The sequence below is a fragment of the Aphelocoma coerulescens genome, chromosome 20 (assembly GCF_041296385.1).
Source record: "Aphelocoma coerulescens isolate FSJ_1873_10779 chromosome 20, UR_Acoe_1.0, whole genome shotgun sequence".
NCBI classification, from domain to species: Eukaryota; Metazoa; Chordata; class Aves; order Passeriformes; family Corvidae; genus Aphelocoma; species Aphelocoma coerulescens.
Genome location: NC_091033.1, coordinates 1,063,145 through 1,089,373, shown reverse-complemented (window position 1 = coordinate 1,089,373; position 26,229 = coordinate 1,063,145). Strand labels below are relative to the sequence as shown.

Here is a 26,229-nt window from a genome sequence, read left to right as displayed (position 1 = left end):
TACAGTGTTTTCGAAGTCCCAAAACTGGGTTTAGCTTCCATTAGGACCAAAGCTCCTGAGAAGAGCTAAACTATGTCCTAGGAGTCAATGGGTATCAGCTCATGAGGTCCCTGTCAGTACAACTGTGCTGACAGCAGGACTAAGTGGTTATTAGGAGCATTAAGAGCATATCAATCACCACAGATGGCATTTCCTTGCATGCATATTATCAACTCCCCTACTTGTTCACGACGTTTGTGTCTCCTGAGAAATCTTCAGCATCCAGCACGTACAGAGCCTCACCAAGGTATGATGTGGGGGCACATCAGCTTAACAAGCACTCAAGTCTTGACTTTCAGATTTCAAAAATATGTTCAGCACAAAGGCATGAACTACATGTTAGCAAATCTCCAAATCAATAGATTTTACTAAAAAGAAGAAAGTCACCAATCCAGAAAAACTCCAAGTCAAGATGTCAAAATTATGACTTGCAGATACAAAGAAAGAAATGAAGTTATTCTGTGTCTCATGCCCTTGGAGTGGTCTAGGTCAGGAAAAACCATCTTTATAGGTCAGGAAACAATATTTATTAAGAACAGCCTTTTGCAGGCACTTTATACAAAATAACATGGACGTATCTGAAACAGAAAACTGGTACTACCTTCAGAGAAAATTGTTTACAGTGTCTGCAGGGCACAAGTCACAGTATGGGATGACGTACTTCAACAGTAAACTAAGGTGTTCTGCAGCAAAAGAGAAGGGTCCACAAAGAAAAAAGCCTGTCTTAAGGTTAATGCACATGGGCACAGAATGCAGTTCTACTCCACTTTTTTATTACAACAACCAGTAAGTAACTAACTGACAAATTTTCACAGATACTGTACCACATTTAATTTCCAAGCAGTAATTCTGATAGAGCATCTCCATTTGAACTAGCACAAAACCTAAGCAACTCTTTCATGTAAGACCAACACTGAGAAGTCATCTGCAGCCCAGACTCAAAAAGCCTCTTTTAGTCTTATGCATCCACATACATTTCTGCAGATCTCGATTCTCCTCTTTAACAGAGGGCTGCAGGTGGCTCTGCAATGCACCTGCTGAAGTGTAATGCAACCTGAGAGCTGAGGGCACGTATATCTGTATCTCCTACAGCCCAGGGAAAAACAACACCAACTGCCACCTTCTGTGTAAGGACAATTCTTTCCTGAAGACCAAGTAGCAGCAACTCGAGAAGGTAAGTATTGTAACATGCACTTTGGGGAAGAGCTGCTTCATCTTCATCATAATGATCTCATAATACTTCCTGGTAAATTAAAGAAAGAGGTATTGCCTGAACACATCCAGTAGCCATGAAGTCCTAGTCATTCTGTTTAGGCATATGTAAAATACAAGCTGCAGGCAATGGTAGTTTCCTCCTCTCTGTTTGCCACTTCTAAGGCAAAATCCTTCTTTGGAAAAAGGGGGAGACAGCTCAAATCAGTCCCACATTAACCTTTCCAGCTCACTCAAGCTTTGATTCCAATATCAAGTGGCACAATTTACATATCAGAAATTGTAATTTCAGAGTCTCCACTTCATTGCAAAGCAACTATATTTAAATTGTTCTTTCCCAAATCCCACAACATGGTCACTGAAGACCACTTACATCCATCTTCTTTTCTATGTGTTAAAATACTAATTTTAAGTACTGCGAAGAAAAGGTTTTGCTACTGTTACGAATATTGCACATTTTCCCACAACTTTAGAAGCAGTAAGTGTTTTAACTTTAAATGTAGCACCAGACCACCTCCACCATTAATTTCTTTCATGTGTAGCAGAAAGAGTAAGGAGTCCCAGAAGTCTAAAATAAAACTTGTGAGATAAGTGTGACAAAGTTTCTAAAGCAAGAGTATTTTCAAGTTTATGGAATAACAAAAATTATGATTGCTGAAAGTTTTCTCTGTTAAAAATTGCCACCTTTACTTAAGCACTAAAATCTACCAAATATAGTGAAGTACAGTAAAAGACATTTGTACCGAAAGGTAAAATGATTTAAATATATTCTTTTCAAATATGAGAATTTTTGTTCACAAAAGGATTGTAAAGATGAAAAGTATACCCACCACGTACCAGACTGAATTATGGATTCAAAAGCTTTCACTCTAAGCAGTACATCCTGAAAAGTCTTTTGAAAAGGTGGCGTAAGTGTTCAGTAGACAGAAAGTCTTGCCTAGGAAGACTGGCTTTCTATACATGCCATTAAGCAGAATAATAGAACTTCAAATACTACAGTAAGAGCTCATGAACCTCATTAACTCTGCTTTCAACTGCATAGTATCACCAAACAAAGATTAGGGAAATTAAGAACACACTGAGTTAGGAAACAATGGCACTTAGTATCATAACTAAGATATAATGACATTGCTTTTCCTTATCAAGAAAATATGTAGTATAGGTCCACAGCAGCAGGCTTCAGCTGTGGAGGTGACTTGAGAACTTTACAGCCCCCCTTCCACCTTGATGCAATGCTCAGCAGCTCTGAGCACACCCCAGGTGCTCTGTGCAGAGAGCCACTATGAAGCACATGATGGAAATGATCCAGCTGAAAAGTATCCATCCGCAAATGGGGAAGTAGAGGGGTGGGGGCTTAAAATAAGGAAATACAGTTGCATCTAAGCTCCACACGGAATTAGCTGCCAGTGATGATGGTGCATCTGACTGTATGCACTTGGAGGAAAGGATAAATGGAAGGGTCAAGATCTTGAGTTACTAGTCAGTGCATTCAAGACAATCACAACAAAACAACTTCTGAAATCAAAGTAATTACACAGTTTGAAAGAGCCAAAAAGAAGTCTGGTTATTGAAAAGCCCATGATATGCACAAAGCCTATTTTAATTTCTTTGCAGCTGTCAGCAGCCAGTCTTCAAACCATGCTTGTTTCAGTGTGTTCCTCCAGGCAATATTTGGGTTCGCTTAAGCTTCATGCAGGGTACAGTACATACAAATCATTACATCCTAATGCATTTAAAGAGAACTCTTTCCCTACCTAATCTAAGCTTATGCCTGTGCATTGTTTAAAGATACAGAAGTATTTGGGGTTTACATGTAGTAACAGTATGTAAAGCCACACTGATCTTGTTAGGAACAAGCACTAGCACCTCAAATGAAAAGTCATCTTCTGGACTCTTTAGGAAAAGCAGCCACAAAGCAAAGTAAGGCAGGATATATCCTGCTGTAGTGAGCTGGAGCTCTGTGAGCAACTTGCACGACTTTGAAACTCTTAAACAAAATATTAATGAAAGATCATCTGCAAAGACAAAAGACGCCAGGGAATTCAGCAAGGAGAAAGATGGTTTTATAAAAAAGGCTCAATGAAAAGACAGAAGACATGACTAGTTTTATGGACTTGCAGTACACAGAGACATCAGTCCCCAAGAGCCAAGTCTGGACAGGTTATCAACAACCACTGCAATTCACACGAGACCTAGACTGCCACTCTGGTGTCATGCCAGGCAGAGAGTGCTTCAGAGAACGAGGGTGAAACAGAAGTGAATGTGATTTTGTGGACTGCAAAGCAGTTAAAACTTACTTTTTTTTTTTTTTCAAACCATTAATTTTTTATCCCGTTCCATTGCCCATCTGTTGTGTGAAGATCTTTTTCAAGCACAGCTGAAACAACTGCACTTGTTAAATACTATGATTTTTCATCCCACAGAACAGTAAATACTTCAGAAACTGGTACTGGATTTCCAGCCAGGTATGTGCTTGAAGGCAGTAAAATACAGACAAGTAAAGTCAAAACCTAAAGACAAGGAAGATAGAGGAGAGAACTGGAGGTACCCAAACTGTTCCCTAATACAGAAAAGGACAGAAGTCTTCAACCAATACTATTTGTAAGCCAGGAGAAAAATAAAAATCAAGTCAGAAACTCAGGGAACTGCAGTTTTTAAAAGGGAACAGAGATTTAATATGCAAATGAGCTGCTACAAAAAATTAAGAGAAGCTGAGTGGGCTCTTTACTAGAACATGCTCTTGATTTTTAGAGGAAGGAACGTCTTCAGTATTATCTTTCTAAAACACGATGTTCACATGTATTATGCTTCTTCTCCACATAGAAACATGCTAAGATAGAGCCCTAAAAGAGACTCCTTCAGCCCAAAGGAAAATTGATTTCTGGTATTTTCTGCCTGTCCTGCCTGCTGCTGTTTAAAAAAAACAAAGAGATCAGCACCATACTTACACAGTGAACCAGCTGTGGTCCGTCCTCTTTTTGACCTTTCTTGATTAGCTTTTTCAGAAGCCAGAGAAGCTCTGGTTCGAATATTTCTTTTTACAGGGTTCTGCTGTGATTCTGCAGCCTTCTCCACTCCATGAAAGTATTTCATGTGATAATGCAATAACTTGGCTTTGCGGAAGGATTTTGAACAGTCCAAGAACTTGCATCTAAACTTGTGATCTTGGTCAACAGTTGCAGCTTTTTTTGATGCAAGAAAATCTGTTCTCCTACAAGGTTTTGTTACTGTAAGAACAAAACAGATAAATTGCCCCATGCATTTGCTATATTTATCAATTGGTTTCCTAAACTTAAAACAGCAAAAAGAACTTAAGTAAGCATGCATTCAAACGTATTAGCTATGAAATGCTAAAAATAAAATGTTAATGCCTTTTCTGCCTTTCAGATCAATAACTTTAAAGGGAGAACTCCACCCTACAGCTCATAAAAACTGGTTGTCGTGACGCCACTGTTTCTATGAATAAGTTACAACATTTTGCTTCCCTGAGTCCTTGCCCAACAGCTGATATTGTGTAGTGCTCTTGAAGATAAAAGACTGAATCCCACAGCGATTACCTCCCTAAGTAAGAACACTAAAGATTATTTGTTTACAATTATTCACACCTTTGGTGAAAGCACTTTCCAAGAAAACAGTTCTGCTTCTCTGCTTACAATTATTTTGCTACCTCCTTTCTGGGTGCACAGTCCCACCACCAAAGCCTGGTTACTTCCAAAGACAACAGAAGCAGTATGTCAGAACATTTTTCAAGTAAAATTAAAATTTATTTCAATTTCTAAGCAGCAATGAAACACAAAATTGCTTGCATCTGTTACAAAATGTTCCCTATGAGCTGTACTTACTTAGTTTCTCAAAAAAGCAAGGGAAGTTTCAAGATTCATATGTAAGAACACTTTAAGGCACCTATTCCACAGAGCACTGTTGTGCAACCCAGGGCTGCATCTATCATGAATTTCAGAAACTTTTAGTTCATGTTTTTGCTAAGAAACATACAAAAAAACATTTTGAACTAAATCAGATTACTGTCACCAGTATCTGTACTCAATACAACACGAGAGGTAAAACTGAGGAAACAAATCTAAGTAGATCTAGACAATTATCAATCACTAATACAGAGCATCAAAAAATCCCTCTCCAGCTAGAAGAAAGGAGGAAAGGAGGTATCATTTCTAACAAACAGCTTCCAAATACAATTTTTCAATTTGGTTTGCCAGTACTAAAGTATTTTTTCCATATTTATAAGCGTTTTCGACTTTTAGGATTAAGAAAGAAGTGTTTAACTACAAGACCCAAACCTAGTAACAGTGACTAAAACTGAAAGGATTCAGGACATGAATGACAATTAAGACATTATTAGAAGTATTAGAAGTAGCTGTAAACAAGGGACAAAAGCACCCAGAAACATTATGAACAAGAATAAGATTTTCTGTAATTGCAGGAAGGCATTGAACAGAAGAATTGTTAAAGGCAGTGTCAACCCAATCCTGGAGTAAAAACACAGGACAGTTTGTTTCCAAGTTTTTAGCATGCAGTAACAAAAGTAGTGTTACTGAGCAGGAGACTTAAAGGTTATGTCACAGTGCACAGAAGCATCCTAGACTGCTGTGTCTGAGGCACACAGCCTTTAAGTACTGTGTACAAACCAATTTTGGACACGGAGAAAACACAAGTAATTGTACCCTGATGCATTGGGAAAGATTAAGTCATATGTAACACCAAGCTGGTTAAAAGAAAGAATATGCAGTGAAATTGGAGAAGGAAACTGTACAGAGAAAGACACTAGTTTTAGGTGTTTCACAGTGGTTATGACCAGGAGGAAGACACTGTGGCATAGCCACGTTAAAAATATGCTGACAGGAACATCAATAAGACTGCAGCAAAGCCAGACTCACACTTGCAGAATGACAAAGTTTGCCAATACCAAAATCAAAATATACTGCAGACCATCAAAAGCTGCATTCAGGAAGAAGGAAAAAGTATCTCGGGAAGGCTTAGTGCAATGGCCTGTGGGTTTAGCGAAAGCAAACACTTCAAGAGAAGTTCTCTTGACTGTAAAGGAAAAAAAAACCAGCATTTGGGACTACTGAGAATGCTGAGAACTTGTTACTATTTAATAACCAACATGAAGCTGGAAAACATAACTGCAGCAGAAGGGAGTAATGGGGTCCAAAGACTTAACAAAGAAACATTACAAAGATGACAAGGGAAACTATTATACCATCACACAACTGTGTCAGGATGACGCCCTACATCCAAGCTCAGAGCACTTCCCTCCACTGAGCTGGACAGATTCTGGAGAAGATATCGGGAATGGCTTCTAACTGATCAGCTACAAGTTAGAAGAGGAAAGGACTGCATTAGCTGAAGTTAGAAATAGGGATAACAAAGACATGGGAAAAGGAAGCAGACAAAAAACTTACTGCAGTGGGCAAAAGGAAATGTATTCAGAGTAATAAAAATACAGATGATCCCACAGAACTTGAAACAGAGCTTCAATCATTCCCATCACTACATTTTCCTTCTTTACAAGTAGTACAATAGAACTCCCAGTCACCCAGGCAGAGCGGGAAACTGACAACCAACTCTGCCACTCAGGGGAGCCTCTGGAGAGCTCATGCGCTGTGTGGTCTGAAAATGACTTCCTACACCAACACCTGAAGGGGCAGCTACCATCCTTACACACAGATAGAATTTGCTCACAACATATGGCACTAAAATTGGTTTCTATAGAAAAAGGTTTAGTGTATTGTCTTCAGATTTTCAGGCCCTTGCTTTTTCAGAGGAGCTTGGTGGGTGTTTTCTGTGAGTACAGAGGAAAATGAATGGTAAACTGGCACCTGTTATTTCTCCCATGATTATAATCAAAATTCAAACTCCTCATCTGCTTTTCAGTCAGCCATTACAATGTTAAGCACAGACCCTCATGGTCAAACATCAGTGTGTCCTTTAAGTTTCACTACAGAGGAAAACATTCTTTCAGTGTTCTAATCAGCAACCCCCTCACTCCTCACTGGGCTGAATTATCCAAGGCTCAAGCTATGACCATGCAGTGTTGAAGCTTCCAAGTCCACCAGAGGTGTTTTTACTCCATCACCAATTCTCTGTTTGATGTGACTCTTGCTGAGACAGGAATATCTGGCAGCAGCATCAAGGCACCCCTTGATGAAGGTCTGCCAACCTGTGGCATTCTCCTGCAACATCTGGGTAAACAATCCCAGAAAGCCACCAGTGCACAGACCTCTTCTCATTTTCCCCCACTTAAAGCTGGCCTTACTGCAGTTTTGAGCCATTAGACCTCCACACACAATTGCCTGCTAAACTGAGGGGACTTCCACTCTCTATTTCCTAGTCGCCAAAGAAATATTAAGTGAAGATCAAATTATTTCTTCACCTGCTGTTAAACTGAACACATTGAAACACTAAAACTCATGTTCTCTGGTGCATTATGTTCATGATAGGTCAGGGTAACAAACGTTCTTGAGCAGACAGTTTTCACACTGTGCTTTGGACCACTTCACACCACTGGGCCAGTGTCCTCATTAATTACTTATTTTATTCAACTTATTTCTTCTGTAATCTTGTGTTGTTTTTCCTGAGCTCACCAAGTGTTTCATCATTTCAGCTCTCAAACTACATTTCTTCCTTTATTTTCAAAAACCCTTTTTCTTTCAATATCTCAGTTGTGAAACAAAAACCATCTTGCTTAATTGCTCAAGTTAATTTAGGTAAGGACAGCATCCAAGACTTTCCAGTGCATCCAGAATCCACAGAAGGAGATGCCTGGTGTAAGAAATATATAAGAAAGAGCACGAATAATCACAGATAATTACATATTTATACACTTGAGGGGTTGTGAGCTGTAACATTACCTGGCATTGCAAGAACTACTCCAGATAGTATTTCCTACAGCCCTCCACTCACCATTTTCCCCCTGTGCTGGAAATAAATTGGTACCAATAAAAGCAGCCTGTACTGGGTGGAAAATCATGCAGTGCACCACTCACACCTCAACCCACCTTTGGAGGGGCCAGGTGGGGGGATGTAAAGGCTTTACCTGCACTTTGAGGTGTAACTGAAATACTGTGACCAGATTATGGTGCCTCACTGTAAGGAGCTTTAAATGAGCAAGGCAGGAAGGACTTATTTACCTACCATATATTGTTAGGCTCAAAAATACAATTTTCATACTACCTTGAAGGGATTAAAGCCTATTCAGGGTGAGCTGCAGGAGAAACAGCCACTCTCTCAAACTGATGCAAAGATCTTATGCTTCTCCTTAACTGAAACCCAAAGCTAAGAGCAACAAAATTAGAAAAGCAGGTGTAAATATATGGCAAATAGAATCCCTGATGCATATCCATGCAAATAAGTAATTTCAAGGGTGCTGGCAAATACTACTACAAACACAACAGCAGATCTGTACAAAGCAAAGGCAGCTCACCTTTAAAGTAAAAGGAATTTTTAAGAGTAAACTCACATGAACAGCTGTGGAATGCTTTTAAATCTGTTTTCAGATATATGCAGAGCTTTTAACTGTCTGCAAAAATTTGCCAACAGACTGTCACATATTTTTTGGAAAGACAACTTGACTTAGCTACATTCTGATCACCACTTCTGGTCCCTTGTCATTAGAGGCACCAAAAGCCAGCAGAACAGGATTTTAATTTTTCAGTACATGTAATTATTCAGAATTTTGTTGAAACTTTTTAGAAAGGAACTTAAGTTTTGACAAGCAATGCTATATTCCCTTTCAGAACATGTTACAGACACACAAATTTTAAAACATCTCAGTCATAGGGAAGACTCCAGACTTTGTTTGCTGTTATAAATGTCTGCAAGCACTATGAATCTTGAATCATATACTTAACCAGTGACTAGAAAAACACCCTTTAAGAGGAGTGCTTTTGTCCTTAAAAATTCCTGATATTCAAATGCTATAAAAATCATGTTCTTCCTGTACATCATGCAAGGTAAAACTTGTACTACCAGAATGCATTACTCAACAATGCCAAATATCACACAGAGGAAAACAGAGGTTTTACAGAATTTTCCTACAGGAAGATAATTAATTCCCACTAAGCAACTAGAATTAAAGTCTACAGACAAATAATAATGGTAATACTGGGTTACAATAATGTCTTTGTTCTACATATGGAAAGCTATCAATGACTAACTTCCATGCTGTACTTTGCGGGAATCTCACATGCAATAAAAACCCTCTTCTCCCACACACAGCACCTACTCCAACAATGTACTTCACCCCTTCCCAAGCCCCAAATCTCTTTAAAACACGTGGCAGACTGAGAACATAATGAACATAACTGTCTGACATACAGTTTTATCTGGAGCTTATCTGTTCACTTGATAGTGAGTTAAGTCAGCTCTCAGTCTCCAACACCAGCTACTTTTAGGACAGCATGCCTGGGGTCTGGAACACACCTACCCCTCCGCAAGAGCAGGAAGCCACTGGCAATTTTCAGAGGCATTTCCAGATCCCACCTAGAGGCATCTACCACTGTCATGCTGCTACACACACATGCCACTACCAGGTAAAAGACCAAGCCCTGCTGTTCCCCCATCAGGCAGCTCATCAGAACTGGGGGGACACTGGTACAATCCCGCAACCAAAACAGAGCACAGAGAGGGAAACACAGATCCACTTTTAACTACAAAGGATTTATCTGTGACACAATCTATGAATTTTAAAACCCTCATCTCAAACTGCTTGTTAATAAGATTTTTCATGTTGGTTAAGTACGGAAATGTAGATTTCTGTGCTTGGATTTCGGGTGATAGTATTTACTCAAAGACCCTGCACAGCTTTTAGCCCCAATCCTTAAGAGTGCTTTTACAAAAAAAACCACCTGCTTGCCACACCTGGATGTCCACCCAGGTGGACAGATGATTAACTGAAACAACTTTTAATTAAATAAAATCCATGCTCAGAAGTGTGGATTTTTATGTACCACCAGTGTTGTACTTCAGGTCAGAATTCAGTATGAGTGCATATTCCCAAATTAACTTTAACCTAGCTTGCTCAAGTCCTGACAGAAGAGCCAGGAACAAGAGTGCACAAATTCCATCAGTGCCTTTGGGCAGGTGTCAGCCAAGCCCTGTTTCCACAATTTTGCTCCTTGTATCTTAATGAAGCAAGCTCTGAAGGCCACATCCCACACATTCCATTAGTGTGAATGACACCGCACGCATAGATATTACACATTCAGCTGGAATTCTCCCGAGTTTAAAGCCAAATTACAAATGCTCAGCAATATCTGAAGGAGACCAACATCAGAAGAGCTCTATTTTCTAAATAGTAAAAGACCATTTACACATCCAACCCGAGCGAAGGAAAGAGGTCAGTTCCTTTCGGCACTGAGGGTACACATTAGTGGAAAGGGAGAGGACATGACACTTGAACAGTTACACCAGAGTGAGTGAAAGAAGATACGTGCAAACAGGAGGGAAATTTAAAATAACCAACAAACAACATACACAGATTACTCCAATGTTGAGCAACTGTAAATCTCTCCAAATGCTCTGTTCCACTTAAAATTAAACTTGTTTGATAGAGCACAAACTAGGAAATATGTAGTTCAAGTTTCCCCAGTTAGCTGTAGATCCAAAGATTAAAGTTAGAAGAAATAATCACGGACAGCACTACGTTTTGACAGTCTACTATCTGCATAGGAAATTTTAGTTTGAAAAGCAAGGTAAGAACACCCCCCAGCTAAGAGAAAAGAGAGTATACATCAAGACAGACACTGAAATGTTTGAACAATTTCATAAATTTGCACTAAACTATTTCATAAATTTGCACCTCCAAGTCTAAACATAAGGATATAAAAATGCACCATGAGGATTCCCAAACAGCAGTAACAGTAAGGCAGTAGCAGTAACAGTTACCACATACCTGCAGCACATTAGGGAGAAAAGAACCTGACCTTTTAAGGTGCTAAGTCCAATTTAATGCAGAATTCCAAACACTGAAAACAAGCATTTGTTAACTTCACTCACACTGAAAATATTACACCCAGTCATTTAAAAATTATGATCTCCACTTTTAAGATTGCTGTCCAACTCAAAAGCGTAAGATTAAAACTGAGTTGACAAGGAATAAAAATATGCTTTTTTTACCAAGGTTAACATTGCAAGAATGCACAATTTTAACACTTGTACAAGTGCAAAACACCTGGTGTCATTTGCTTTAAGAAATGCATCAACATTAAATATGAAAAATCTGAACCTGTAGCAGCAGAAGGTTCTTGAGTTCTGACAGTGACAGAGGAAGACCCAATGTCTTCAGCTTTTTCTTCCTGCAAACTGGCATCTGTACTGAGTGCTGTGCTATGCGATGTGTTTCCAGGTGATCCTTGTTCACTGAAACTTTGGTCAGATTCAACAGGAATTTCTAACTGGACTAGAATGAAAAAAATTTAACACTGAGTAAAATGCATACAAAAGCATATTGCAGAACACTGCAGGGGAGGGGGGATCTTCATCACATTAGAGAGGAGAAAAATACCCATCCATGCTCTGACTGCTTGCTCTTGGGTCACACAAAATTTTTACAACACAACTAACTTGTAGCACCCCTCTAAATTTACCGCTGCCTTAGAAACATACAAGCTAACTGTCTAGAGCCCAGAATAGGACAGATCTCCTCAAACCACTACAAGAGCTCCCCCAAAAGGGAAAGGCAGTGAAGCACAGGGTAGAAAAGGGAGTATCATTTCCACCCGGTTTAAGCATAGAAGCATCCCATTTAATGCTTTTAGTGTTCAACAACAGGATTAAACTGTAAGAACTCTGAGTTCAGCACTTGGGCTGTTACTTCTACAATCTCAAAGTGTTAAAACATTGAAATTACTTCATTTTCACAATTAGAACCTGCATTCCCAAAAAAACAAAACCAACCAAACAACAAACCCCAAACCAAACTATTTCCTTGAATATTTTTACAGCCTATGGAGCTCTCCTTTTTGCAAGGCCAGTTATTCCTCTACTGTAAAAGTTCCCACCACCCAAAGGAAATGCTAGGGTTACTGATAGGGAATCAAAAGCCAAAAGCAAACAGGGCAGCAGAGTAGTAGAAACTTTCAATGAGTTTTCCCTGCACTGCTGATGCATCAGGTTTTAATGGCATATATGGAGCCTGCAGGTTAAGCAACTGAAAATATAGAGCTTGCAACAACTACATGATGACCTCTTCACAAAAATCCAGGGTACAGTGCAAAGCCACTTACCCTTCTCAGATTCATTTTGGTTAGATACTGCATCTTTCCAAGGCTGAATTTCCGTGGAAGTTGTGACAAGATCTGTATTTAAAATCTCATGGCTAATACTGGATGAGAGTCTTGAAGAACGCCTCCTGATCTGGTCTCTCTCAGTATTATCTGAAGAGTTCTTAAATCTTTCCTGAGCTGGAACAGTTGTATTAATGGTACCATGCAGTTACAGGAGCACAAACAGATGACAAGCAAGCTTTCAAGTTCTTCCCTCCCTGCAACAGCTTGAAAGTGTGTTTTTTAAGGACTAGGGCTAACAGCAAAAGCTAAAAAGCCTGGGTAATTAGGCCTCTGTAAAAGCTACAATGGTAAGTTACAAATAAGCATAAAAATACAGCAAAAACTCTCAACTTTTTTCTTCTAGTAACAGATTTGAAGTACAAATACAGATCAGTTTCTTACTGGTTTCTTATTGAGAAAAAGAATTCCACAGAGTAAAATGCACACAAAAGCATACTGGAGAGCAGTGGGGGTGTGTTTGTCACACTATACTGGAGCTGGTCTAAACAAGCTGTTCCACAGACTTAAGTAATACCAGGAGTTAGACAGGACAATTCAGACACACAAACAGCCATGACTGGGCTAGATAACCTACACACACTGAAGTTTAAGACTCTGTGGTATTAAGGAAAGAGCTTTCTTTAGATCTTCTTCTCCTTGGTCATGACACTACTACAGAGAATATAATTTTCTTTCCTCATCAACACATTCAAGTTCCTCAGCCTCCACACAGAGCACACAAAGATAAAGCAGAAGCTATCCGACTGCAGTGGCTGAGTATTTACGGAGTATCAGAGTGCCCTTGCTAAGCAACGCAGTAAATCCTCCATCTAGTAACTGAACAGTTTCTACAACTTTTAAGGCTTTTATAGCCTTCTATATATTGGAGGCAATATAATCACTGCCATCCCTGCATCTGTGAATTTTTGCATCAAGGCTCACAACTTATGCCTGCTTTATCCAAAACCAACTTCCAAGATTTAGGAGGAATTCCAGCATGATGATGCCACATATGAATGGCAAATCTGAGAAAAACCAGTGCTGTATTTTAGTCAATGCATCTATCACAATTCAAGATTATTCCACAGCCATTTTACCCCTCCCCCCGCCTTAAGCTTGAAGAACTTTTATATTTATACATGCATGCACACAGTGTGAGATCTGAATACCAAAAAACTCACACAAGTTTTTTTCAATCCTGGGACGCTTCAATGGAACATCACCTCCTTTAGGTATTTTCCGACGTCTTAACTCTAAAGTTATGGGCTGCAGTGTCTGAGAACTTGGCTCTACAGATTTAGATAAAGAAGAAAAATTGACTGAATACAAAGCTGTGAAACACTTAACCCAAATTCCCAAGCCTCACAAGCTGAAATACTGGATTTGCATAAATACAGCTTCATGTGCTTTCTAAAATTCACAGATCAGCATTTAATCTGACTACAGGTATGCTTTATATTACACGATGGTTACTTGCCTAAATCTAATCTCTGACCAAACCACTAAGGCTCCGAACTTCAATATGTTCTTGGCTGTCCTGAACAAAGATGAGCTTAAAATTTTTTAAGAGTTCATAGAGATTTAGGCTGTGAAAGAGCAAGATGCTTGCTATTCCTTCAGGTAAGTTTAAGAGTGTTCTGGTACATGCCTAAACATTTAATCTTGGCTACATACCCGTGGGAGGTGTTACTGGTGGTCTGCCACGCCTTCGCTTAGTTTCTTTTGCATTTTCCTGTGGACTCTTTACATTGTCATTCTCAGGCTTCTTCTCAATTTGTGTATCTACTGAATATTCCATATCATTCTCTGATATATTCTCTTTATCTTCTTTTCCATTCTTAGATATATTCTTTTCTGAGATCTTGCCTTTTTCTGAGATGACTATAAATTTTCCCTCTTTATCGGGTTGTTTAACTCGTTTCTCAGTCTTTAATGTCTTTTCATCTTCGTCTTTCTTTGCATTACCTGTTGCTTTCCTCTGCTCTTTAAATTTCTCCCAGTTTTCAGGAGATGACGGAATTTCATTACCTCTTTCCTTAGGCTTAGCATCACCCACAATATTCTAGAATAAAGAGAATGACATGAAAATCAACTATTGTAGTCTAAAAGCCACCCCCCTCCCCTTTGTATTTAGCAGACCTGCATCCTTGTCCAATTTTTCAAGTGATAAAAGTACATGCTCTATTGCAACCCACAGATTAAAACTTAAGAGGCACCCAAACTGGTGAAGGACCTGTGCAATGTCAACAGGACAGGGCAAGAAATCCATTCTTCACCATGCAATGGCAGAAGAGATTTGCTGTTCCTTTGTTCCCAGATGCAGGCTGGGTCCCTACTAGCTTGTGCAGTACTACATAAAACCTACTTGGGACACTGCAGGAAGAGCAGGAGTCAGGAGCACAGAAAATGGCAAACAGCTCAATCACTTGGATGTGCAAACTCCTTTCCTCTCACAGACGAGTCTCATTCAAAACAGACATGCAGTTTGCTTGTACTAAACACTGCTGCTGAAACTGCTAGGCAGAGTCATGTAAAGCAACTGCAATCAGCAAAGTCATCAAGAAGCATGTAATGTTAAGAATTTAAACATTCAAATTTAAAAACAAAACTTAAAACTTTTTCTGTAATTTGTGTTCAGCATGAGAGGACAGGAAAATCCTTAACAGTCCCTAATCAGCACGCTAGTGAGGCAACATTCAACTGCCAGCCCATTTCCCCATAGTTCTTATTAGATAACACCAGGCCAGGAAGAACACCCTGTATGAACAGCTCACTGCTATTCCACCACCTTCCCCTTTTGTGATCAGGCTTTATATTACACCACTGAGAAGGGGTGGGGAGGATGATATATGCTGATTATGGTTTTGTCCCCTTTCAATGATCCTGCTACAGGCTGTCCCAGATGAACAGAAACCTTCTAGCTTTGCACATGGATTAATATTTGGTCAAGTGTCAAGACTGCCTTTAATTCAACTAACTTCTCACTTCCTGTTGCCTAATCGAAGCATCAAGGAGCAACCATGCTCCTTCCCAGACACAATTCTACAGAGCACAAGAAGCTTCAACCTTGACCCAGGATCAGAGGACAGGAAAGGCTAAATACCTCAACACCTTTTTGGGGAAAGAAAGTGGAACAGGTGATTTGAGCTACATGAAATTCTGAGAATCCACTTACAACTCGCTATCTCCTTGTACTGCACTACATCTTGCCTATTCCCACCCCAATGTTCCTGTCTATACGTGGCTTACATGAACTGATACCTTTTAAGGTATTTTCAGACCATAGCCTTCAGAAATAATACTGATGCACTAAAATGGTGAACATGCAATCTGCTCCACCCTCTATGATATTATTTCAACCATACTTCATAGCGATGTTATTAAAAAAAAGTCACTGTTTAAAAGTGTGAAATCAAATTGCATGCATATTTCATGAAAACAGCTAGGCAAATGGGAAGGAAGTCTTTCACATGTCTGAGCACTCCTTTTACCAGACATCCTGTAAATTTGTATTCTGCAAATACCTTATGGGAGAAGCTTCAGTGGCAACTTGAACATGAGAAAGAAAAAAAAACCAAACAACAACTCAAAAAACAACTCTCAGGCAACTATGTTTCAACAGTTGTGATGCTCACAAAACCATGTGATTTGAATCAAGTATGTGCTACTGGAACACTCATAAGCCATCTTAGTCAAAATATTCTCAAGAAACTGAATCATGAATACAGTATGTCTGAATCACCTCTTGGTGTTACTGAACTCTTAAAAGCTGTGTGCCCTTGCAAAGGCACAGCCACACTGTTACAGGTCATTAACATTTTACCATCATTGTTCACCATAGCCAGTTACACCCTCTACACAGGGACAGAGTAACACTGCAATTAAAGAAATTATGACCTGCTTATTTTGCTCCCTTCAGGAGCTGTGTGGGTTTGGAGCCTTTTTTTTTTCCCCACACAAGTAGTAAGATATGAGCCATGTGTGCCTTCATGACTCCAGTCTCTCCTCCTGAAGAACAGGAACAAGACACCTCCCCTCCACTTCCAACATGCTGCTACACTACTGCTGTACCTGAATCCCCCACCATCTCTGAATCTTGGGCTCTCCAGTGGTTCAAGTATTTTTTTTTTTTAAATTTTACTTACGGTTGTGTAAATAGAGCTCACTAGGAAATTCACACTTTATTCTTTTTTTATGCTAAAGGACAGATAAAATGTTCTAGCATAACTTAGGAGATTCTCTTGGGCTAAGAAAAATCTTCTTGGACAAAGGATAAAAGGAGAAAACAAAACAAAAATAAAACAAAACCACCAAACCAAAACCCCCTTTTAATCTCCTTTCAAAACCTTTCCAAAGCTATGCAGAAACATGAAATTTCCTAAAAGGGAAACAAAATATTTTTATTTTCTTATGCAGAGTATTTCTTCAGATTGTTCAACTTCATTTATTTAATGCTAAATATCATAAAAATATTTCTCATGGAAATGAAGAATCTGCAGTAGCCACAATAATACTCGTGAGTATTATTCAACCTTCCACCACACACAATGATAACCACTTAAAAGCTATTAAGGGCACTTTATGGCAAATCTGAAATAGTGTTCCCTTCCAGCTTGGCCAATACAGAAATCTGGAGGATTGGCATACGTCTTCACAAAAATGAGACATTTAAATTTGACATTCATTACCGGAATGTGTGTTTAAGACTTGTGCTGGGAGGGACAGATTCAATTTCTTTGCTCAAAGTTTCAGAAAACTAAAAGCAGAGGGCATGGCAAAAAAACCCATAGGGTACAATTACCACACAAGAATGTGTGGCAAGAGATCAAACTTAAAACCCTGCCTGTAATGAAAATTATTCTGAAGCAGGTACTTAAGAAGTTTTAACCAAGTTACTCAAAACCAGAACTTGGTCAGCCTTTCCTATGTGCCTGCACATGAAAATCAAAGTACAGAGCAGCACTTCTTCCTTCTCACCATCAGCAGGACAATTTTTTTTTTTTTAATGTAGTGGTTCACTACTGCTTTCTATCATGAGCTTGAACCCACTGCACTGAGCAGGTGAAGGGTTGGTAAAACAGCCAAACCACAGAAGGAAAACAAGGAAGAGCTAAAAAGTTGATCTTCTCAAACTTGTGAAAAGAAAGATTAATAGCCATGTTCCTTAAAAGTCTCATGAATATCAAGCAGTTACTTTGGGAAAGAATAGTTTCTGTTCACTCCCTAGTTTTCACTCCTTTATTTTTAACACATATATTTAAACTAATCTCAGGTAAAACAATCACAGCATGTTTCAAAACCTTACCACTAGCTTTAGTATGTACATTTTGAATTTTCCATCAATTTTTAGAAATCTGTTTTCCTTATATACCTATGATTTCTTTAGTTCAAGAGGTGCATTTAGAGAACCTGAGAGCTTTGCAATCATACCACAATGATTCACACAACCTTTTCATTTTAAGGGACTTCATTTCAGACACACTGTATTTTAGCAATAAAGGTTTTTCATTAATTTCATGTCTTATAATTCACCAAATCTAGCCACCTGAACTGTTCACTTCAGAATACACTAGCTGCACAAACACCATGCTTACCTGATCTTTGGAAAAAGCTTTGACATGAATGTTTTTGACTGTCTGAATTACACCATCATAAAATTTCACAGTGTATGTACCTAAAATATGAAAACAAAGAGTAGGAGTTCAAAGATCAGAAGTTATTTAACACAGCATCAGCTAACAGCTCCAATACCCCAGATGCAACATTAGCTCTAAATGAAAGCTGCCTTATCTGTGTTGTTAGAACCCTCCACAGAGTTCCTATCACAGGCCTGGGAGACACAGAAAAAGATACCCAAAATAGTTCTGGTCAGAATAAAGGTGCATGTCTAATCTTAGAGTTGATCCTCAAATGCACCTTACTCAAAAAACCCCAAAATATTTTTGATTAAATATTCCAACATAGAATTACACAGCCTTTTTCTCCTTGATCTTACAACACAGGCAATCTAAAGCAAGTCCAGCACTAGAACAAATCCTTCACACTTCCCTGATTTTTAAGGGGGTTTTGCAGCTCTGACAATAGGTTTTATTGCAGTCAAATGCAATAACAACAAATTTAAGAAACAACTTTTCCCACATATATACTTAAAGCAATTACTGACTGGATATCCCAGCAGGAAGATTTTATCTCAAACAGGATAAGAGGTTAAAAAAGTTGATGACAGACTAAAACATGTAATTGAAAATGCAATTTTTCACAGCTGATTTCCATCTGCTATAGTATCTCTCCACCTAAGCAACCAGGTTCCAGCACAATTAAAAAAGCATGACTACCAAGCATGACAAAACCAGGAGTCCTTACCATCTTTGTTAACAGAAGTAACTTTGGCTGGATAGAAGCGACAGTCAGACCAGCATGCCAATACCTGATCATTGATATGAAATCCCTACAAAACAGTAGTTAAAAGTGTCTTCATCTGAGAATTACTGAAACAGACAACTTTATCAAAACATTTTAATTATTAGCTTTCCAATGTTTAAAAGAAATCATAAAATTTACACAGCAGGTAACACAGCAATGGTGAAACATTTCAAAGGTCATCATTCATACAACTGCACAATAAACTGTTACACACACAAACGTCCTCTAATTTCTACTTACTGCACAACCTTCTTCCTCATGTAATCCTTCTTTTCTTAACTGTATTTTCTCTAAGGGACGCAGATAAGGACTGTCCCAACAAAACCATTCATCATATCTATGATTCCAGCGTTTGAAATGGATAAGTACTTTCCCCTCCTCATAATCAATTTCTTCAATGTGTGCTGGATACCTGGTCAAAGGTAGATTAAAATATTTTAATTAAGAATAAGGTAAACTGTCTCAGACACTTGATACAAATAAACCTTGGTTTAGCTCCTCCAATCTTATTAATTTGACATACCACTTGTATAAGCAATAAAGATGCTACACAATGACGGAGCAAAGAACATAAGAAATCTCAAAGCTGAACAGCAAATGCAAACATTGGCTGCAGCAAAAGGAGAGAACTAAGGAGTTCTTAGTCTGGGGTGGAAAAAGAAATTTAACTACAGATCCAGAAGTCAGAAGGACCTTCCCTACATCTAGAAATGTCACATTTTACAAAATCAATAGCTTCAATTCACTCTTACCAAGAGTAACACCTGGGGGTCAATACACTCACTTCTCTGAGATATCCACCACCAGGCATCATGAATCATCTACCCAGTGTAACAGCAAAAACCCAGAAGGCACATTAAATGTAATTTAAGTTTTAGAGTCTCAAAGCAAAATTTCATCTGCAAAATCCTGGGATTTTTAAATATAAATTTCTCATTATATTAGAAGTAGAGGAGTCTCAGATGAGTCAAATTCAAATGTTTCTGATCAGGAAGACCTTGTAGACTCTCTATTTCTTTAAATTGCATTGGTAATTTATAACTCAGAATCACAGCTATTTCACTACCCCAACTGAAGATAACATTTCAAGTACAATGCTTTCTCCTCCACAACAGTAACATCAGGAGAAAATTTCCATTTGTCAGTGTTTTCAGTATTTTGGAAGAAAGGCAAGACCTCAGTGAATTCTTGAACGAAGGCCTGAAGACAAAACTCAAATCCGCAAGTATTCTTTATCCGGTAAACCACACTTGAAAGACAGAAAAAGTGGTAGAAAGAAGTGGCATCTCAAAAGGATCAAACCTGATGCTAACAACAGGGCCCAAACATGCGAGAATTAAGACTAAAATGGAACCCAGGCTACCATTCTACAATCCTACACAAAGGGAAAGCAAACCTACCTACAACTCAAATCCTCCAGATGTAAGACATGTCCAGTCATGACTTCACAAAGAGCTTCAAACAGGCCTTGCTGGAGACTTACACTGCAACCACAGACTAAGGGCCTACTTAACAACTCACTGTCACACATCTCAAGCTACGCCATTAGTTCATCCCAATATATTACCAAAATGCATGCAGGAAAGGCTGTGGGGGAGAGGAACTCAAATGGAAGATACTTATAGCAGGGACATCTCTAACTGGTTACCAGCTTCTTGGAAAAAAAAGAAACTTCCTTCCTGTGACAGTCAAGATACTTTATATTTAGGTAACTCAAGAACTGTCCTCCACAAGTTCATGAGGGGGCAATAGTCACAGTCACGACCTAGTTCTACTAAACACAGATTATTTTTTGGTATCACTAAGTACAGGTAATGACAAAAATCAGCATCCCATTCCCTACAGTCTGAGTGCAGCAGAAACAGGTAAGAAATCCCAGATCCTCTCAACAAGAGAGCAGCCAGAAGGGTGCTCTTGCCATTGGGACTGCAGTACGCCTAGGACTTGTCTAGATTTTCAAAGATGAATAGGGAAGCTGATAAAAAGGACAGAGTGCTGACTCAGTATCAAGCTAATAATCCTGTCCAAGCAGATAACCACCTCCAGGAAGCACAGTCTACTTTCTACCACTGAGATGAGACAAGCCCAAGTTACAAGAGTCAAGTAACTCAATGATGCAAGACTTCTCCCTGCTTCATATCCAGCAAAAGGAGGAACTTTCTCCACCAGAACTGTCATCCCAGAATCACACATCAGTGCCATCTGCACCTATCCCACTTCACTGACAGGAGTCAAGATCATCAAGAAAAACATATCTGACAATGAGACCAAATTTCAGACTACCTGAGTAAGTGTGGTTGAGCTAGAGCCCCCTGCCAGTTCTTGGAGAATGTGCTTTTCTGAAAAGCCTCAGCATCTTCTCTTTTTGAAGCAACGAACATCAGTAAACATACACTCAGCGCTCTTGACTGGAGCACTATAAACCTATTAGAAGCTGTGCTAGATCTACCCATGATCTCTGACAACCCCTTCTCCTCAACACCACCTTCCTTTCAGAGGAGAGCACTGTCAGCTCCAAAACAAAGCAGAAAGGTTCAAAGGCTCTCAACAGCCCTGAGCACCATACACTGACAGATCAAGCTTCCTTCCTCTCACATCTGTAGCCTGGGCAAGCACACCACCATCAGGAGGCACAAGTGCTCACAGATCTACACAGAAGAGTAACAGAGTATTATCCATACACATCCTCCAAAAAGCCTGTGAACATACCAAGGGGTAAAGGTAACTTAAAAGAAATTCACACTTGTTTATCAAAAAAACATACTATGAGAGAATACACAAAGGCCAATAGCTGAAGCCTGGCTAAGGCCCCAGAGTACAACTAAGGTATGTCCAGGGTGGCCCAACACATCCTCCCCCCAAACCACAAATGAAGTATTCAGCTGACTCAATGGGTATTCAAGGCAGCTAATTGATCCTGGGTAAGAAAACACCAAATGGTACCAATTTAAATATTAATCTAAAACACTTCGAAATCAGAGACAACTTCTTGCAACATACAGGGAGCACAAAACAAGTAGTTTTCCAGTTTAATTTGAAAGGAATGATGAGCTCATACCTTTCAAGGACTCATGACCTGGCTACACTGTAAGGGAAAACCTTTAAGATGCCCAAACTGTTGGCATTAGTTTTCTAAGAACCTAAGTGACAAACAAAAGCTCAAAGAGTGTAATTCTGAATAGACTATGGTTAGCAATGACTGGCAACTTCAGACTACAGCAGTCAAAGCACAGCAAACAGGATGAAAATGGGTTTATGGTAGACAAATGTAGAACTATCCTCTTCTGGGAAGAGGTAAATATCTGGGAATTCTCTGGACTAGTCTGTCTCCCTTCTCCTTTCCTACATACCAAAACAGAATTGCTATAAATCCCCACTCCCTTGGAACTAGGAAGGGACAAGTTTAGCACAGTCAAAGCGATGCAGAGAGAAAAGGAAGCATCCAGGAGAACCAGCACCATGAAGGACAATAGCTGTAGTGGTTCATCTTTTCAGTACTTAGACCAATTCCTGACAGCATGAACAACTGAACTCATGGGACTGACAATCTGAATTGTAACATGGTAGTATCATACTCTCAGTACTACTCAAGAGCTCTAACCAGAAATGGAAGTCCCTTCACATCCATTTTAATCAGACAACAGACAGAAAAACTTGGAGGTGTCATTACAACAAAAGGTAACAAAAGGTAACATCATTTGCCTATTGCAGGCATCCAGTGCAGTCATCCTCTTTTCAGTAAAAGAGGATGCAGCTAGCCAACACTCAATCAGTTTTAATGACCCAATGTAAAAGGTTTCAGGAAATCAATTCACCTGGGACAGTGTGCCCAAGTCCACGGCTACAGCAACCCATCTGGGATCCCTCCACTCAGGGCTGCCCTACTGTAGCAGTCCCTGTCCTTCCCCCTCTGAACTCCAGCACTAAGAGACCTTTCAGCATGCACAGAGGCTCTCTCCCTACAGTGACCCGAGGTCAACACACACAAATCTTTCATGACAGTTTTGATGCATCAACCAAAGCCCTAAGAACATAAGCCAAGCACTAAAAGTACTCACTGTACTCCCTGGAGTTCAAGTATAGCATATGACAGACTACTGCACCAGGAAGTGCAGTGCACTTCTGATATGCTATGATTCCAAATACAACAAAGCAACCTCTGGTACAAGCTCTGAAGATGCAAAATTCACTTTGCACGTTGGCAAGGAGCAGGCTCCACACTGACTACATACAAAGTTTCTTCTTCACTAGGGTTGACAACACATCCAAACACCCCAGAAATTCTTAACCAGCAATTTGGGGCACAAGCCATTGCCATGAAAGAGAGGTATATGGCACCTTGACATGAAATTTTTCCAAAGTATCACTGCCAATGGAGTGGCAATAGCGGCCTGTGAATTGACTGATGTATTTGGTATGGAGAACAGAAATCAAAGCCAGCACTTTAACCAAACAGGAGACTTGAGACTATGTTTTAGTGACACCACAGCAGCAAAAGTACACACAAGAAAAGCTTGGACCTCCAAAGGTCTAGCACTGGTTAAATCAAGTGTCAGCAAACAGAAAATCCCATGCCCCCACAGGAGCGCACTGTAACCACACCATGGAGCAGTCCTGGTCGCACAGGGGCAGATGAAAGCAGCAGAGAAAAAAAACACAGTCTGCTGTCCTCTACAAATCCACTGCCAATGAGTTTTGTCAGCACTGATAGTCCCCAGCTCTTAAAAATTTTCATTCAGAAACTGAGAAAATGGAAATGCACACAATCCAGGGTTCAAAGCTTAGCAAGTAAACAAAAGATTTCAGAACTGGAAAGTTCATAACCAAGCTGTGAGATCGGAGTTGCAAAGCACTGTGTGTAGGAGAGGTCATTTAAGATCAAGTGTTTCCAAAAATCAAAGAACATGGAACAAACAGCATATCCAAAATTCAAATTTAAGCCAGAGGATATGCAGAAAGTAGAGCAGGTTGTTGAAGTCCTCCCCCACATAATTTTCCCATGCAAGAGCTATGTACTCAGACACTGTTGTTGAGCAAACATGTCAGAAGGATAACTGTCATGGACACGAGTTATTAGCCTTACTCAAACACAAGCTACAAACTGCATCTTTAAAAAGCCTACACTACAGACAGGCTAAGAGATCTTATTTTTGTAAACCTGACTAATTTTTTGCTGTACTAACAAAACTCAAGAATACCAAAGATGCAGGCAGGTGCTCACCTACACAACTCCTGGTTACACAGGTAAGCCAAATTAAAGTGTAAACAGGATTTTATGTTCATACTTTACATTCTTTACAGAAAGAGCTATGTTTTCTCATTTTCACAATTCCAATGCCCTTGTACCTGGAGAGTACATGCCCTGCATGCAACCGAGATATTTTGGAATAAATCACCTGTGTCTAAGGCAGTGCTCCATCCTTCTGATATGTCCACATGGTTTTTCAGTACTGACTTTGCACACTTCACCTGTTGGCTGGTTCCAGAGCTTTAAGTACAATCATATCTAACCCACACAAACTTCTTAATAAAAATCAACTATAGCTGATTTCTGGAAAGAGAAGTTATCTACAGGAGTTAACAAAACCAAATTAATTCCTGTATTGAAGAAGTCTTGGGCAATTTTCATTTTATCTCTCATTCACTGATAATTATTAAATACTAAGTTTTGAGCTGAATACCTGAAACAAACAGAGTTAGAAAGTTCAAAGTTAGCCCAAGTAATTTTTAGGCTCTTTTCCCTCCTCCTACTGCAGTGGTTAGTGAAGGAAAGTGTTCTTCCTCACCCCTGAGGGCTCCAAGACAGGCACCAGACTAGACTTGTTAGCATGGAATGTTTGCCCACACAGTTCTTTAATTCTAAAGCTGACCACCTCATGTGAACACAGGCCTAACAAATTCCATCAGATTTTAAAGCCTATGAATTCACAACAGCACTGGGAAAGGAAGCAGCAAGGATATTCTGTACTGCAAAGAATTTATTCTTCTGTAATATCTGCTCTGCAATATTAAATATAGCACAGAACTTAAAGGGTGAATTCAGGAGAATGAGAGCCTGAAGTCAAACTAGATTTAGGAGCAGTCCTATTCCCAGGCACAACACCAGTACACTTCTCACAGGCCAGCACAACATATCAGCATCTATCGCCCATTTCCATCACTGGTATATAAACTTTTATAAATTAACTACTTTCCTACAAACCAATGACTACAACTCTAAATACTGTACCAATACAAAATGTTTAAGATATTAAAGACTTAAAATTAATATAATATGAATGGTTTTAAAAATATACCAGTTTTTTAATCTGTCACGGGCTTCCAACTGGGCTCCCACCTCAAAGTTGATCCCTCTTCTATTCGGAGGATGTTTTGTCATTTTGTAATATCAACACTGCTGATTTTATTCCCCTGAAAAATGCAATTAAATATCAATCACTAATCAAGACATACACAACATAAGCTTATGCACTATAATCCCCAGAAGCCAGATGTTAAGTGACTGCTGTAATTTTGGTTTGCAGAAAGGGGGCAATTATCTTTTAAACAAGGGTTCTCAAGTGACAGTGTACAGAATCATTCCAAAAGCGTGTTCAAAATGGCAGCTACTGGACCATGAAAGAGTGAAGCTCAGTCTCTGTCCATTGGTCCAAGTTCCAGGTCAATTAAGAACCATGCAACCCAATGTTTATTCACAACTGAGACAGAAGTTTCATAATATTTTCGCCCCCCTCCCGGTTTTGATGAAAACAAGGAATCCAGTAAACAGGAAGTGAGCAAAACAAACACAATAACAATCTTTCAACAGCTACCACATTAGTGAAACACTCTAGAACACTATGTCACCTCATCATTACAAGTGCAATAAAGTTCAAAGACATTAGAAAGATGTAGTTTTTTTAAACCAATTTTAGAAGACTCTTTATACTGCTTGCATATTTGCATTGCTTTTGTCCAACTTCTCCACCATTTTAACCAGAAAATAAAAATAGTCTTCACTAAGATTTGTTTTCAATAGATAATATAAAAGTTTAAGAAATCTTGCTGAAGTAGTTTCTCTCAAGGTACACATAGTGAAAAAGCCTGGTCAACAGCTATTTTTCCTGATTTTTTTGTCAGTTGTTTCCCACAACTTGTAAGATACAAATTATGATCCATTCCTGTAGTGTTCAAGCTCACAAGATCCAAAACCACAAGTAAGTTTTATTCAGTATCATTGTCCTTATAGTAAGGCTGTATCTTGAAGATTCAATTACAGATGGACAAAACT

The 26,229-nt window shown here is 39.2% G+C and overlaps 1 protein-coding gene across 11 annotated transcripts in view; it reads right to left on the bottom strand.

Moving 5' to 3' along the window:
* Positions 1 to 26,229, bottom strand: part of PHF20 (PHD finger protein 20) — a 71,782-nt gene that overhangs the window by 31,146 nt on the left and 14,407 nt on the right. For 7 of the 11 annotated variants that reach the window (XM_069034412.1, XM_069034419.1, XM_069034413.1 and 4 more), the window contains 9 exons: positions 25,256 to 25,370; positions 19,200 to 19,371; positions 18,900 to 18,984; positions 18,131 to 18,210; positions 14,211 to 14,598; positions 13,718 to 13,825; positions 12,495 to 12,671; positions 11,495 to 11,668; positions 4,200 to 4,478 (listed from right to left, as the gene is read on the bottom strand). In XM_069034412.1, coding sequence (XP_068890513.1) covers positions 4,200 to 4,478; positions 11,495 to 11,668; positions 12,495 to 12,671; positions 13,718 to 13,825; positions 14,211 to 14,598; positions 18,131 to 18,210; positions 18,900 to 18,984; positions 19,200 to 19,371; positions 25,256 to 25,338 — 1,546 coding nt within the window. In that variant the 5' untranslated portion in view covers positions 25,339 to 25,370. The remainder of the gene's footprint in view (positions 1 to 4,199; positions 4,479 to 11,494; positions 11,669 to 12,494; positions 12,672 to 13,717; positions 13,826 to 14,210; positions 14,599 to 18,130; positions 18,211 to 18,899; positions 18,985 to 19,199; positions 19,372 to 25,255; positions 25,371 to 26,229) is intronic. The other 4 variants (XM_069034420.1, XM_069034421.1, XM_069034423.1 and 1 more) reach the window with 2 other exon arrangements.